Here is a 16,535-nt window from a genome sequence, read left to right on the forward strand (position 1 = left end):
ATAAATTAGTCAGGGAGAAGCTTTCCTGTTGGTGACTCATACAGCAGAATCACAGATATCCTGAAGTCAGCATTAACAAATTTTACCATCCTTTTCTCCAAGATGAATTTTGTAGGAAAACAACCTAATTTGGAGGATCAGTGTTTTTTTGTAAAAAGGGTTAGAATGTAATAATAATGTATCACAATGAGTTTTGTGATTATTGAATTTTGCTCTAGTTTACCAAATTAATCAACTTCATTTTGGAATTCCTAATGTAATGTTCCAAGCTTCTGTACTATTTGTTCTAGTTGGTTGCTGTTAACAATATGAATTATCGTTTACCAGTATGAGTCAGTTTAACTCAGTTCCAAACCTTTTAAACTCATAACAGATGGGCCAGAAAGTCAGGGTTAGAAAATAAGCTAAAATATGACAGTATGATATAAAGTTTCTTTAAACCCAGGACTGTTTCTGGGTTACTCACTGTATGCTCAGATTTTCTAAATCTCAAACACGGAATAAAAATTCTTGTCTTCATATAAAGAATCAAAATCTTCTAAACTAAAAGAGTTGTGGTTCATTTATAGCAGCCTCCACACAGTTGAGGAACTATGAAAATGTCTAAAAATAACATGATCTAAAATGGTATTTGCAATTTCAGATATCTCAGTGTTTTCACATGAACAACAGTGAGCACTGGAAATGGAAAATCTCCTGTACTCACTGGCAGCCTCCCCCTTCCAGCCTTAGCCAGGACCTGCCCCTCCATGAATCTTGGCAGGGTGAGCAGGAGAAGCCTGAGCACCTCCTGAGGGAAAATACTACCTCCTGAGGGAAACAGGGAGTCACCTTCTAATGGCTGTGATTTCCTTACACATGTGCTCCTTGACTGGCTTTGCAGTTGGGGACGCCAACAGGTGTCCAGGAGGAACACTGTGGCAGGAGACTGGTGCTGCCAGAGAAGCTTGAAAAAGCCGTTTATTGTGAGTCCCTGCAAAATGTGCTGCGCAGAACCATCACCAAAGGAAAATCATGTGTACTAAGAGAGTCAAAGTTTGATAGAAAATAGTATTTGCCAAATTTCTGATATTCTCTTGGTGGGATGACACAGGGGTCAATTACTCTTACATTGGCCTTTTCCCCTGAAGACACAGAGTTGTTTCTGAGATCAATGTGTTCAGTCAGTACAGGAGGATCTTTCCTTTGCAGGAACACCTGCAGGGCTGAATGTCAGGGATGACACATGCTAGAAAGTTCATTTTACCTTGAAAGATCCCTGGGTCTCGTTCAGTACAATCCAAGAAGCACAGTATTTCCTATATCTGGTTTGTGTGTCCCGTGACTTAAAAACCCTCTCTCACAACATCCAGCTACCCTTAGAAAATCCTCAGCACTACAGAGTTGGCCCATGTTGTAGGCATAGTAAAGAAATTATTTCCTGCCCAGCAATTAGCATGTCCACCTGCTAGTCAGCTTGTGCACATGTTGGCTGTGCCACTGATCTCCATATTGGGTGGGACCTTGATAATTATAGACAATTGCAGTTACGGATAATTATGGAACAGCAGGCCAAATTCCTCTCTATGGTTGCCCATGTGGCAGTGTTACACCATGGTCTGAGTGTGAAGCTTCAGCTTCTCCGTCTGCATCCTGCTGTCTGCCTGCAAGTAAACACAACTTTGTAGGTCAGGAGCTTGTCAGTTACATAATCAGCCACATCTTAATGTCTATGGATTCATCACATCTGGACATGGCTCTTTTATTAGGGATATAGCCAATCTTCCCCCTTCAAGAGCAGACTGAGTTTAAGAGAAAGTGGAAACTTTAAGCCTTGTATTTTGTCATTTACAGCTGCTGCTGTAACAATTAATTGCTTGCCCCTAATGAGATCATAGATGTTTGCCAGCCACACTTCATCCCACCTCCCACACTGTGCCTGCACCAGAGGCTTGATTTCCAGCCGCTGGGCCATTTGCAGGCATGTGGAGAGCTTTTGGCTGTTCCCAAGGCAAGTGCCCCTCAAGCAGCTAATAAATTGCTTAGGGAAAAGGCAGGGGGTGCCAGCTGGACCTGGCCCATGAACCGGCAATTAGACTACACTGGGTTATTGAATGACCAGAGAGAACTACTCTCAATTTACTCTTCTAAGGGATAACATTCAGTTATAGCTCAAGCAATGCTTCAGCATGCTGGGGGATGTTGAATCTTCTGAGGATTTTCAGTCATCTCCAGCTAGCAAAGATCAGAGGCTGAGGGAATGCATACATCCAGCACACCCATTTAACCCTCCCAAAGCCAGGAGCAGCAGAGCAGTCTGATGATCTGCACAGCCTCTGTCCTAAAAGCACAGAAACCAGGGAGTTACCTGAACATGTGGTGATGAAGGGGAGTTTCTTCAGGAACTCAAAGTTTTGTCTGATTTTCAAAGCATCTGCAGGGACTATTTTATTAAGCTGTGTGATGATTTTTCAGCCTCTGACAACTGGGATGTGAAAGAATGGAAGTTGACAGAGTTGCTTAGATTTTAGTGTTCTGATGTGGTTGTGTTTGTGAATTCAGTTCTCTCACTGAAGAACACTTCTGCATCCCTGGGAGCCTGTGCAGCAGCACTGCTGGGGGATGTGGTACAGGAAGGCTCCAGTCACTGCCACAGCCATATCAACCAAGCAACAACCAACATGCCCTTTCCTAACTGCTGACAAAAGAGAATAATCACGCAAGCATGCTGTTTATTGCCACCTAATTTACCCTGAAAGGTGCTTTTCAATTATTTAGGAAAGCCTATGATCAAGAATATTTAGTCATGGAAGTGTATTCTTTTTTGCCTACATTAGAGTGTGGTATTAAATAATGTGCTGCTGTAAAATATTGAGCCCATCTCTGTATTACTGTGATGACTTCCCAGGTGTGAAACAGGGAAGGCAGAAGGAAAATGCAGGCCTCAGACACCACTGAAGTCAAGAAGAGGGGTACTGAAGAATTTGACAGAAGAACAGTAATATCATTTGCTGCTGCTTGTCATCAGCACCTCAGTCAGCTTGTTAATGTTGTAAGTCTGGATTGTTCTTTCATCCCAACAACAAAAGAATGTCACTAGTATTTCCTAAACATTGAAGAGTTCAGATAAAGGGAATCTTTTAAAAAAATTTATATTACCTTAAAAAATCTTGAAATTTGAATTCTTCTATCAAAAAAACACATGCTCTTACTCACACACATACAAATTAAATAAAACACCTCATGAGTGTTGGGCTTTGGACAAAAGTTTTAATTTTTATTATAAAAACAGTGGCATTTGAAATACTGAAAAATGTTGAAATAAAGCATGATTACAAAGACATCAAAACGTTTACAAGCAGATATAGAGAAAAAAGCAGAAGAAATCTGTAGTCCACCAATCTTGTGAGCTTCTCTTTATCTCTTTTTTTTCTTTCTTTTTTGGATGACAGAGGTTATCTACAATGCTAAGCAAAGGCCATGGGCAACATTCTGGCCCCAATGAGGTCAATGAATGTTTTCCATTGGCTTCAGAGATAGCAGAACTTTGTTCATTACCCACATACTCATTACGACGTCTTCTAAATCCTTGAACTTGCTGTACCTGTTCCTCCAGCGAGGCCATGTATTTTCTTGTTACGCATCTATTCCAAACCAGTTACCTTCCTGATAAAAGCTCTTTGGTCTGTTCAGTCCATTCATGAACTGCCAATATTTCGCCTACACTAAGACACAAACACCAAGATGTGCAGATCCTAGACAGTGGGCTGCTAAGTGGCATCAGTTAAGATTACCCCTCCCCTGCCTTCTGAAACAACCCTACTGTGCTAAATTTTAGGGCACACAGTACAGCTAACCACCCCAAAAATCACAGCACAAGAGTGATTCAACATATAATAGCTTCAACAAATATTAGCTAAATTCTAAACACAAATACATTGCTGCAGTTAATTGCTTCTCTGAAGGGTACAGCTTATCTGACAGCTACGCATCAGGGAAAAGTGTTGAGCTGCAAGTAAAGCTTAGACAAGCTGGGATCGGGGATGCAATGGCAGAAGCACAGAGCTCTCTTCTGGCTCCATGATGCAAACAGGAGTGCAGCTGTGGCAGTGTAAAACCATGGACATCCCTGGTTATTCACTGTCCTAGTGAAGAGTTTCACAGCATCAGCCCAAAGCCTACAAATGTGCACACATTTAACATGCATTAATAATTGTCCCCCACCATCTCCAAAGGCACAGAGTCAAATGCAGATGGAGATTTGAGAAAAACTATCTCATCCTTCGAGGCAGCACTTCTGGGATGGGTCAGGCACAGTCTCAGGACCGTATACCAGCTACAGAAGACCCCCCAGCTCCCACCAAACCTGCAGCTCCTCTGGGGATAAAGGGCTTCTGCTTTTAGTGGCATCAGTTCAGCATTGTTTATAAACCACAGTATTCTATTGTAACACGTTCTCCTCCATACTGAGCCCTCTGACAAGGAGAAATACACACCCTTCAATAAATACTAAACTGACTTAAAAACTTCATTCACAAATTTAGTTTATATTAGAATATTCAAGTGACAAAATGATAAAAAACTTCCAAACATCAGATTAAGAAAAATTATTTTTAAAAGTTACCTCAGTCTAAGTACAAATGCAACATGCTTTGGACATACAGACTTTAAACTTTAGCCCACCATGAAATCCAGGGGAAAAAATGGGTTTAGACCATCTTTCCAAACAAGTCAAAAACCTCCTTTAGAAATGTTCCTTGAGGAGCAAACTAGTCTGATGTGGGGAAAAAGTATAAATATGACAAGGTAAGAGGCAAAAGTCTGACAATAGCAGCCACCAAAGATTTTAAAGAGTTAGGACGTTGGAGAATGATCCATGTTATTCTCCCTTTGTTTCTGAACAGAGCTTCCTTCTGTACATTGCTAGCCTGTCGATGAGCACCTCTGCAAAAATGCCAGAGGGACCAGACTAGCTGGTGGATCCTCCATGGGACCAAAGTACAATCACAGTCAGGTACAGCCCGACTATTTCTACAATGGCATAGAACACTACAAGCTGACAAACAACATGACAGCAAAAAACTGAAAGGACTTAATGCAACCAGTCAAACCCCATTCAACAGCTTTTGATCAAGGGCAGCAGCTTGCAATGAACAGCCACTCTGTTTCAAAACCACCTCCTGTGCACAGCCTGCTCACTCTCTCCTCTCTCACACACTCACGCTCTCTGGCTCATTGCTCCTCTTCTCTTCCTCTCGCTGGGAGGTCTCCCAGAGCCTCTCTTTGCCTGGGGCTCAGCAGCATGGCAGAAAGCAGAATCCTTGCAGCTCATTGGCATGTCTGCCCCATCAGGTTGGCGCTCTGGCAGCTACACAGCTCCCTCAAGTCTCTTTCTTCATTTTCTTCCTCTTCCTCCTCTCCTTTTTTCCAGGTACAACTGCCATACAAACAACAGGGACAATGCACAAACCTTCCACATGCCATTGCATCCCTGAGAACTGTTGGCTTTTTGCCTGATGAAGAGGATTTATAGGTTCTTAGATGTCTTTTACAAAGGCCACCTACTTTCTAGGGTAATTCAAAATCATGGGGAGGACTCAGTGTTTTAAGTGGGCTCTGACTCACTCATATTTGCTTCTGTTTCATGTTGAAAAGAGCTATGCAAAAATTATAGTCAGTAAATGCATTAGTAGCTTTTTTTTTGTTCAGTAACTCTGAGAGGAACAGCAACAGGTATTTGTCAGAATAGCCTGTGTGTCATACAGAGCTCTCAAAGAACTAAAATATGCAGGTAAAGGAGAAGCGTTTCACATACTCACTTAAAAATGAATTTGTGAACACTTCTTAGATTACACATTATTCTGAAAATTCATCAGATGTGCAAAAACAATCACTTACCATTATTGGGTGAATTATTAACAATGTCCAAGGATTTTCTGAAGGAAGCACTGACTGCATCACTGCTATCTCTTGTAGATATCAAGTCCCTGGGGCCTTCTTCCATTCTTGTTTGCAAACCTTGCTGGGGCTTAATTGAAACAATATGCTTCACTAAGCATATGAGTTAAACGAAGCATATGCAAGTACAAAATATGAGAGAAAATGTCATTATTGTAGGGCATTTAAAGAAACTGCAGGAAAAATTAATTTTTATATGATTAGAATAGTTTGCTATGTCATCTACCTACCTCCTAATTATTTGTTTTAGAGGGGATTAAAGTGTTGGAATTGTCTTTCAGTGTTATTTTTCCTCTTGCTTCTCCCAGTGAACAGAAGAGCAGCAAGAAATACTGAGATGAAAGTACTGTCATTGTGTAGTAACACTGAAGAGTAAGATGTACCCAGTGACTGCTAAGTGACTAGAGTCCACAGAAACACTCGAGGTAGCACAAGGAGTCTGATGAGCAACTTTGTGGATCTGGCTTCATAAGTAATTTCATTTTTTATGTCCAAAAAGGACATAAAAAGGTATGGCAGCACTCTGGGAACTGATGTCCTAATGATTATGTGGACTGGTCAGTCAGGTAGTTAAAACCTTTCAGTTAAAATGGGAGCATCAGGAGATCTGAGAGCAAAATCATCTCAAGGATTATGAGAGACCACAGTGGGTGTGAGGGGAAGACAAATTATTAAAAAAAAAAAAAAAGGCAGCTGTACATGTCCAAAACACATTCTGTGACAAGTGAATGAAATACAGTTTGGACATTTCAGGCATTCCCCCCACAATTTCTCATTTCACTGAACACCAGTCACAGGCAAGCACTGGACCAAAAGCCAGTCAACACTGTTCCTGTGCACTTCCCATCCCAAATGAACTGACACTCTCCACAGCCTTTCTCTGTTGCACTCTGAGACATTTTTCTCTCAATAACCTTTTTAGTGGTATAACAGTGGCCTTGTTTTATCTTCACTGACTTTTGGGAACCACCTTTTCATTACTGTTGATATCTCTGGGTGACCTTCAGCTACAGATGAAACACAGGCCAATTGTACACTAAATTTGGAGTGCATCTGGTTTTAATCATGGATGAAAATATGTTTAGGCAGATGCATTCCAAGTTTAGTGTACAACATTCTGTACTGCAAAATCAAAGTGTTTTGAAAATATGGTAGGGAATACCATGTTGCAAAACTCCACTGTTCACTGTGCTCATAACTTATTTTTATGAGAAGACAGGGAGAAAAGAGAAGAGAAAGCCAGAAGACAGAGAGGAAGAAAAGTCTCCCTTAGGTCATCCTAACAGAGAAGAATCCCGTCTGCTAATGGAAAACCAAACACTACTCCTGGAATACAAAATACTCACATGCCTCAGTCCAGCTCCACCCTTTGCTTCCTTCACTTCCATTTTCTTCTTCTTCCGTTGTGTTTTGCTTTCAGGTCCAGAAGGACAGAAACGAATGCCTGCTTTGTCTTTTTGCAAATCCTGAAATCATCAGAGATTTTGTAAGAGGAGTCATGGAACAGCTAATTTTGGTTTTTTTCAGGAAAACTGATCACCTCCAGAGCGTGTGCTGACAGTGTACAAGGGGCTGTCTCTCTGGATAGGATGCACACCTCAGCTTAACACATATTTTTGCAAAATGCTCAGCCTGCTCTTCCCACTGCTGCCTGAAGGGAACATTTCTCTGGGCTTCTAGAAAGCATTTAAACAGCAAGACTTCTGCTTCTACATCTCCACCCAAGATACCACTGTATCACTGTCACCAAACCCTCTTATCAGCAAACTTAAATAAATATATCCTGGCTGCCTGAGATGCTGTGAAGGCTGTGTCAGCTCTGGACTCCACACCTCTTTTAAGGCCTGGGTATTTGAGAAGGTCAGCAGCAGTAGGGTGCAAACACCCAAGGCTTGCTGCTTAGGACAGTGAGCCCAGGGGGATGATGAACTCCCAGAACTAGCCAGCTCCCCCCAGCCCATCTCATGCCTCCTGCGTGCTCCCCACCTCCGGCTATCTCAGACAGGTGAGGCAGGGACCATGCCAAGCACCTTGTCCCAGCATGAGAAAGCCTCCACGACCAAAGGAGCCTAGTTCCAGGGCTGGACTGGAGACCCCAGTGGACCAGGTCTCCCTTGGCCATCAACAGCACTGCCTCACCTTCTTCTCATCCCTTGTCTGATGTTCCTCATCTCCAGTCCAGTTTCCCCACTCCTCCGTGGGAGCCTTCCAGTCAGAGTCCAGGTCAATCACTGAAGGGTCACCTATCAGGGCAAGCATATGAATGGGTTATGTTCAAATCCATCCTACTTCCCAGCCTCACATGAGTAGCACAAATGCTGCAAAAATATCTTCTTGCCGGCTCATGTGATATTTGGATGTGCATGCATGCATGTCTTAAATGTGTTAAAACATTTACAAATTTATTTTAGAAATGTATTAAGACATATACATTGACTGCCAATTCACAATTAGTGACAGCACTCTCCAGGACAGGAGAAAAATTAAAGAAGGGCAGAAAAGCACATACAAAACCAAAAGCCCTTTTAGTTTTGTAAAGCTTGTTTTTCAAGAAAACAAGCTTTACAAAACTAATAGACTGGCTTGTCAAATATTTCCTTTTAATTTTATGAAGAAGGATTGAGGCATATCCAAAAACACTGGCAGACACAGCAGGCTCTTCCATTCACTGCAACACACCATCCTCTGGGCAATTATTCATATGGAAGAGTAATATTAACAAAGGATTTGTGCATTCATTATTGCTCTCACTGGTGTTTTCTTTCTTACAAAAAATAGAACCAACTACATTCTCAACTTCATCTTCCTTTTCTGTTTTCTTTTCTTGAATGTAAGCCAGAAAAGCACCATCCCAGCACTGATTTCCAAACCTCCTTAATATACAACTCTAAACAGACATGAAATAGAGAACACCTACCCTGCATCAATTCTGATAATTTCATGGGAACTGGGCAAAAAACTTTTCAAAATCATTTAGGTTTCTCTGTCTTTCAGCATCTGGTACCTTTGAAAATCTGGCTGCAAGCCCTCAGCTGCTTCTCCACAAAGTACTGGCAAACTATCCTAGTCAAGAAGGCAAAACAGACCAGTTTAATTCCTTCACCCAAACTGAATGAGGTGCAAAAAAGCAGATTAATCAGCATAACATGTTGAAAGGACTACTCGATTATTTTTTAACAATTTGAATGTAACAATCTTGAGTCTTATCCTAACAGGAAGAATGACTAAAAACACAATATAGGTTTGAAAACATATAATAATAACTCTTAGCTGATTACTTCTCTTATAAAAAAAAATCCCAAGCGAGATGGAAAAACTTCTACTTGAAGCAGGGCCAAAACCAAAAGCATGCTGGGAATGATAAAAGAAAACTCTTTCCAAAAAGTTGCTCTGACCAGTTTGCTGCCAAATGTTATAAACATGATTATAAACATTGTTCAAGCTTCTCTGTTTAAAATCCGTGCCCTCTATATAGATAATATGTCTTTCCTTCTTCAAAAGGGAAAGGAACAACTTCTTTGAATGCATTCCCCCATAAAATTCCAGTACAAAACAAAATTCAGCCTCCTGAGCTGCAAGGCAGCAGCTCTGCTGATGGATGTTCTCGTGGGTGTGCAAGCAAAACAGACCATAATTTAACACATGGAAAAACACAACTGTTGTTTTCACCTTTTTAGCTTCTTGTATCTCAAAAAGTGCATTTATGTATATGGTTCTAAACATGAAAATAGTTTGATGGCAAACTGCCTGCAATGGGCTTACATTAGTGCTTCACCCTTGTCACATGTGGGCATGAAACTTTGCCAGACAGTGGTGACTCTGCCTCATCTCAGAATTACTCCTCCCAAAGTACTGTGTCCCAGGGGTGTTTAAAATCAACTCAGACTAAAATTAAGGGCAATAGAAGATTCTTTACAATTTGCTGGATTTGATGGGGAAATCGGATTAGATGTACTTATCCCAAAGCTCTGATTAAATGTACTTATCCCAAAGCTCTGACTTAAAATCTCTTCTGTTCTGTAGCATATTACCCTTCAGTGAGATCTCCCACAGTGTCCTTAAACTTTGAATACACTCTAGTATTTCTAAATCTGCTTCTCCTTGGGTCATCAATTCTCTCACAGGCTAAAACTGACCAGTGATGCCTATGAACATGAACACTAAAAGAAATGTGCCGTGCAGCAGCATGTCCCCCTGCTCCCCATCTGGGTTTAGCCCTGACAGAGGTGATACCTCTCTCAGCAGCAACACAGACCAACATCTTGGCAATTCATGCTGTTCATTGTTACAAAAGCGGTGCTGTTAAATGTCATTTTCCAGCTAAGTTCTTGGTTGCAACCCACCCCAGTCCTCCAGCAAACTCCACCCAGACAAAGTTGTACTTTTCTGTTGGCAGCAAACATTTGCAGAGTGCATTTCAATGCCAAGGTGGTTTCCACATACCCCATGCAATGAAAACACTTTTAGATCCTGAAAGGCACAACATTGAAGGTGTCTTCAGAAACCAGGGAGGCTGCCAGCACCTCTACAGGCAGAAAGTCCATCCCAGCACCAGCTACCTGAATGCCCTTGGTCTCCAGTCTCTCCCCTGTGTAACAAGGAGCAGACAGGGAGCAGATGGCTGTGCCCTGGGGGTTGTTGGGGAGCAGGCAAACAGGGCCCCACAGCAGCAGGATCTGCTCAAAGGGGACACTCAGCAACTTCTCTGTGCCTGCTGATAGATAGGGTGGAGTACAGTACTGTACAAGCTGAACCTAATTATCTGGTCTGGAAAATGAAACTGGAAAGTACTGCAGCAAAACAGTCTGTGTCATCCAGAAGGGGATTAAAAGTTTTCTAATCTGGAGTTGTACATCTGGATTCTAATCTACCAGCATCTCTCTTGTATGCTGTCACAAAATATGGGCAGCAGAAACTTAAGGGAGGTTCATCTGGCAGGGCAAACCCCTCAGTAGGCTGTATATTGTCCATGGCACTGAGCTTTTCTGTGGCTGCTGTAGAAAACTCTCCCTTTGCAAAGGGCAGTTTACTATGTTAGGAACACAGTCCTAACCCAAATCCTTGCCAAGTCATCACTTTTAGACTAGGTGTAATACGGTTGAAATGGGTAGATAATTTCCAGTCTAAAGCTTGAATTTCTGTCTTACAAGTCAATAGCTGGGTAGAAGAATCCCTTATTTGGCACCTTCCTTCAGCATAATTCAGTAGAGGCAAAATACCAAATAAACCCCAGACTGAAGACCTCTTTTAGTGGAAAAAAGCTACTGATTCCCATAAAACAAAGGAATTACAATTGATTTTAACTCTGGAACAGAAGGAAGGTTAGGAGTCAGGAGACATAGGGTCAGGAGACATGGAACTTTTCTTAAGGTTATGGGGAAAATTTGCTTTGGCAGTCAAGAGGGATTCATTGGGAGGATGCCAAGACACAGATAAAAAGTGACTCTCGTGGTCATGAGCTGTTGCATTTGCAAAGCAGAATGTGGATTTTCTGAGATTGCACTGCGCTGTTGCCAAAGCACAGGTCCGCTGCACTTGGAAGCAGATGCATGGGATAAAATTAGTATTCCCTTGCCCTAGAACCAGACACAAGTGCTCTAAAACAGCCCAGCTGGCCACACCATGTGGGTTACATGTTTCATAACAGCAAAACCAGCCACAGCTTGCAATGCATTCTGTGGGACAGCAAAGCTGAAGAACATAAATGTCACCACAGGGGCAGTGGCAGATGTGTGCCATAGGTATACAAAAGGAGTATTAGGAAGCACATGCAAGAAAAACTTCCAAGGCAGAGGCAGGAGGACCCTGCAGAAGAAGCAAGAAAGGCACCTGGTGAAAGCAGAGCACTTCCTGGGCTCAAAAATGAAGTGAATTATGTCAGGACCAGAAAAGGTTCAGCCTTCTTTCTTTCTCTTTGTGACAGCAATGAAAAGTATGCAAACACTAATGATGAGTAGGGGAAAAAGATGATGAGCAAAGCTTCCCACTTTGGGGCCCTCTTCCCTCATAGCAGAGTCCTGGCCACCTCAGCCTGCTGGTGGGACTGCTGGGACAGCAGCCATCAGTGCTGACCATGTGGCTTCAACTCCAAGACACTGAATGGCCCCAGCTAACAAAGGCTTAGATTGCTAAGGACTAATTGTTTGAATATGCAGAGACAATGACTGATGACAGAATGAGAATTTCAGAATCAATGAGGTTGGAAATGGCCTCTGGAAATTGTCTAGTCCCACCTCATGTCTTTCAGAGGGCTCAGCTACAGCAGGTTTCTCAGGAATGCAGCAAAGTTTTGAGTATTTTGAAGGGTGGAAAGTCTGCAACCTCTCTGGGCAAACTGTTCTGTTGCCTAGCCACTCTCACCATAAAAAAAAGCTTTCACTTATGGATAACTGAAAATTCACTTCTTACCTATTTGCCTGTTCCCCACTCTCCACGCCATGACCCCATCAGGTGCTCAAACACAGGCATGGCTGGACCTTCTCCAGTATATCCCTGACTGTCTTGTACTGGGGAGCCCAGAAATGGACACAGGACTCCATTAACTGAGAATTAACCACCAGCAACCGTGTAATAATGAATGTCAACACAGGAGTGTGTTATTTGAAAACCAGCCTGATTGAGAGTCTTTTAAATATTCCAAAAGTGACTGTCCAGTTCCCTTTACCACATACTCCCTTTCTCCCTCTGTGTATATATGCTTTCAGTTGTGCCAACACTTAAATCTCAAGCCTTTTGTAAGTGAGGGTGTTATTATTTCTGGTACTTCACAAAAAGATAACCCGATGTGGAGCAGGGAGCAGGCCAAGGCAGCTCCACCAGCCAGGCCAGAGGCAGGAGTCCAGCATCCAGCTCCTTCAGCTGTACCAGCCCAGCACAGAACAAAGAGACTCATTACATGTACTGCCCTGGATTTGATGAAATGACCCCAGGTCATATTTAGGCTATGAATGGCTTTTTTTTTTTTAGTTCCCAAGCCTGCAAGAGCTAACAGGCCGTGTTTAACTGTCTAAGAGCTCATTTTGCTTGCAGCGCCAACTTTCATGCCAACCATTACCTCATCTAAATTCAGGGAATACATCTTCCTGACGCACCCCTCCCCTGCATCAATAGCAAGGCTGATGATTCAAAGGAAAAAAAAATACCAGGACAAAAAAGCAAGCTGTAAGACAGACTGAATCCTCCAAACACTTCTGCTCTGATGTTTGCAGAAGCAAGCTCCTGAATTTGCTCCTATCGTTCTACTCTCAGACAGATATGGAACTCCAAAAGCAGAGCTCTGCTTGGCTTTGCAAGTGCAGATCAAGCCCAGAGTGTGCCAAGTCTGACATGTGCTAAATGTAGTGCAAGGGAACGCTGCAGAAGAGCTGCCCACACTGCCCACACTGCCTCCCTCCATCCTGCGTGGGCGCGACAGGGCTCCAAAGTTGGAAAGGGCCAGGCACCCTTTGCAGCAACGCAGGGGTAAAGAAACACAGCACCAAGGGAAGGGAAGGCTCAGGGCTGGGGGTTTTGTTTTTGTTCTTTTTAAAGCAAACTGTGTTATTTATAAAATCACGCCCCAAATGCTGCATCTGCTGCAGAGCTTCAGTTACCGCTGGGCAGAGAAGGAAGACAACCACAATCTTTTCTCCTTAATGCATTCCACCCCTCTGGGTTCTCCTGCAGTTAAGCAATCAGAGCAGCTAGAGCACAAAGAGGTTTGCTCAGCTCATCAGCCATCATTCCTGCAAGAGCAGGGAAAGGCTTCCCAACAACAGGGGTATATATATAAATACTTCACTTGATCCTGAACAAAAGGTCAAGAGAAAAGGTCATCTAATACCCACACTGTTTATGCCAAATTATTCCAGCCACTCAGGACCCATGCTTGTCTTTCTTTTAAAACTAAAAAACCACCCATTACCAGTCATAAAAAGACTGAAATCCTGACTGCTACAATGCACTGGAGTTGTATTCTGCATCTGGGTTCAGGGTATTTCCAAGGAAATTTAAAGTTTTGGCAAAGGTACGCGGAGCTTGAAAAGCACCCAGTCCTCCCATGGCTCTCCCTCAGCCACCCCACTGAGCCCAGGCTGCAGCTGCCTGGAAAAGGCCACTCAGCTCCACCTTCCCACACAGCCATAGGAGGGAGGGAGGGAAACACAATGCTTCAGTTATGAAAACCAAACACAGCTTTGAACTCGTTTCACAAATTCAGTAATCCAAGCTGACTGCTAACACATGGGGCTTTTTGAAACACAGAGCCCATCCTGCTGCCTCTGGCTCAGGAAGTCCCTGACCCGCTCTCTGCAGGGTGTGGGGAGGGATCACCCTGTGCTTGCCCTGTTCCTGTGCTTATCTGCCCACAGCTGATAGCGGGGCACTGCTGCAGAGCCTGCAGACAACCCCTACAGCTGCTGCTGCTGCCCAGCAGCTCTAGTTACACTTTGCACCAGTATGTCTGTACCAAAACAGACTGTACCTACTACATTATTTGTTTTTCTTCTGAGGGAAAACATAAATAAAATGCACATTCTTGCCTTTCTCAAGGGCTCCACGTGGACAACTGCTGCCCTGACCTAGCTCACAGCAGCTCTGGGCACCTGCTCAAAGCCAGACCCACACAGGATTTCTCCCTGACCAGCAAATGAGCCACATGGGAAGTGGACCCTGATGTCTGAGGCTTAGGGAATGGACTGAAGAGAGTTCCTGCATTGGTGCACTTGTCTGTCTGCAGAAAAAGGGCAAAGAGACGTACCCTGCCCCTGCCATGCATCATCTGCTGGGAGGAAAGTAGAGCTGCCATGCCAACAGCATCTGGAAGGACTGTCCTCAGATGATTTGCTCTTCACATGATCTGCACACAGGAAAGCATCTTCATTAAAAAATTAAACCAAAAAAAAGCCCAAATCCCAAACCTAAAAGATAATCACATAGGTATATTCACATTATTAAAACCAATTAATCATGCCTCTGTCTGCTCGCTATGTCACGATGCCTGGATGTTATGTAATTAAAGCCACATATTAATCTATGCTTCTCATCCCTGTGGATTTATTAACAAAGGCTGGATGAGGACACTACATCCATAAGTTATTAAAAACAACTCACTTAGGAGTGGCTATGCTAACAGCATTCAGAAAAGTAAACTTCTGGCACATCTCTATTGGGGACCTAAGGAGGGAGCTGTAGTTCCTGCAGAACAAAAGCCACATCCCCCAGAGTATCCAGCTCCAACTCCCACCACTTTCAGTGAGAAGGTTTCTGCTCAAGCTAACAGAAATAGATAATTACAAAATTAATTGCTCCATGAAAGAGCACAGGTGAGAGAGCTGCTGGAGGAAAAAGTTGCTTTGATGATTACTTTCAGTAACTAAAGCAACCAGTTGGAGTCCTTGAATGACTCCCCTTAGCCCCTTTCTAAGGCCTGTTCATAACAGACCAGGGTATTCTTCACATCTTTCATAAATCAGGGTTTTTTCACATCTCTGACTTTTCCTCTCTTTCTTTCACCTAATGAACTCCGAGGTTTATGCAGTTGTGTATCAGTTTGGTTTTTTTTTTGCTGCATAAATGCAGATGTTAAAAAATATTTCTCCTTGTTGAGTACTTACACATTAGGAACTGCTTGAATCCACTGACAAAGTGCTGGAAAACAGATGGTTAAATATGCCATGTGTTATATTAATTGCCTTATCTGGCTTTAGAAGCTGATTTCATCATTCTGGCTAACATCACACACACTGTTTTGTGTACAGATATCTATATGTATCTATGCTTGTCTTTAGCATCTCTAATAGATTCAGGACAAGACTGCATTCATCATTCAGCTAAACTTTCAGCCAATGTGAGTTTCTGGTAGGCAGGGAATGTATGAACCAGGGGTACATGCAGTCAATAAGTGAAGACTGACAGGTGCAAAGATGCAGGGTGAAAGCCAGAAATGAGGCTTAACTCAATGCAAAATGAGGAGATGCCCCATCCTTCTCAAGGCCGTGCATGGAGAGGCTCAGGAAAGAAATCCCTCAGTGCTGGATGAGAAGCTGCTGGCTAGGCAGCCTCTAACACAGCCTTTCCAAGTGCACATTCACTCCCTCCCTCGGTCTGAAATTCTCTGAATTTGTTGGTTATCAGAGCACAACAGAAACCTTCTGTGTGAGTCAACCTAACAGAAAGAATCTGCAGGGGAGGCAGTATTTTTTAATTTATTCCAAGATGAGTACATGAGTTTGGAAAGTGCTCAGTAAAGGTTCTGATGTTGCTCCCTAGTACACTGGTGTGCTGGATTGCAGATGCAAGCAAGCTCTGCAAGGGAGAGTGACTAATGAGATGTGGCTCCAGGGGAGAAGACCCATGTGTGATCAATGAGAGCTCTTTTCAGCCAAGCAGCTAAGAAAGTGATAGAAGAATTCAGACAGAAGTACAATGAGAGGTCACTCACCTAAATCCCTGGAGAGATCTGACAATGTCCCAAAAGTCACAGGGCAGGATTTTACATCTGCAATATCCCATGTTCCTGAATTTAAAAGGCAAACAAACAGTAACCCAAAATCTGATGTCATGTTCACAGTTTCCACCTCATTATATATGCTCATGCTCCCAAGCTCATTGCAGCCCTT

At 42.9% G+C, this 16,535-nt stretch overlaps 1 protein-coding gene across 1 annotated transcript in view; it reads right to left on the minus strand.

The window, feature by feature from the left end:
• Positions 1–3,229: 3,229 nt before the first annotated feature.
• The window catches only part of LOC103822992 (protein LYRIC-like), a 30,537-nt gene continuing 17,231 nt past the window's right edge, over positions 3,230–16,535 (minus strand). Inside the window, exons 6-11 of the mRNA XM_030235781.2 lie at positions 16,358–16,432; positions 14,675–14,773; positions 8,077–8,180; positions 7,284–7,403; positions 5,878–6,007; positions 3,230–5,416 (exon numbers count right to left, since the gene is read on the minus strand). Coding sequence (XP_030091641.2) covers positions 5,361–5,416; positions 5,878–6,007; positions 7,284–7,403; positions 8,077–8,180; positions 14,675–14,773; positions 16,358–16,432 — 584 coding nt within the window. The 3' untranslated portion in view covers positions 3,230–5,360. The remainder of the gene's footprint in view (positions 5,417–5,877; positions 6,008–7,283; positions 7,404–8,076; positions 8,181–14,674; positions 14,774–16,357; positions 16,433–16,535) is intronic.

The sequence above is a fragment of the Serinus canaria genome, chromosome 3 (assembly GCF_022539315.1).
Source record: "Serinus canaria isolate serCan28SL12 chromosome 3, serCan2020, whole genome shotgun sequence".
Taxonomy (NCBI): domain Eukaryota; kingdom Metazoa; phylum Chordata; class Aves; order Passeriformes; family Fringillidae; genus Serinus; species Serinus canaria.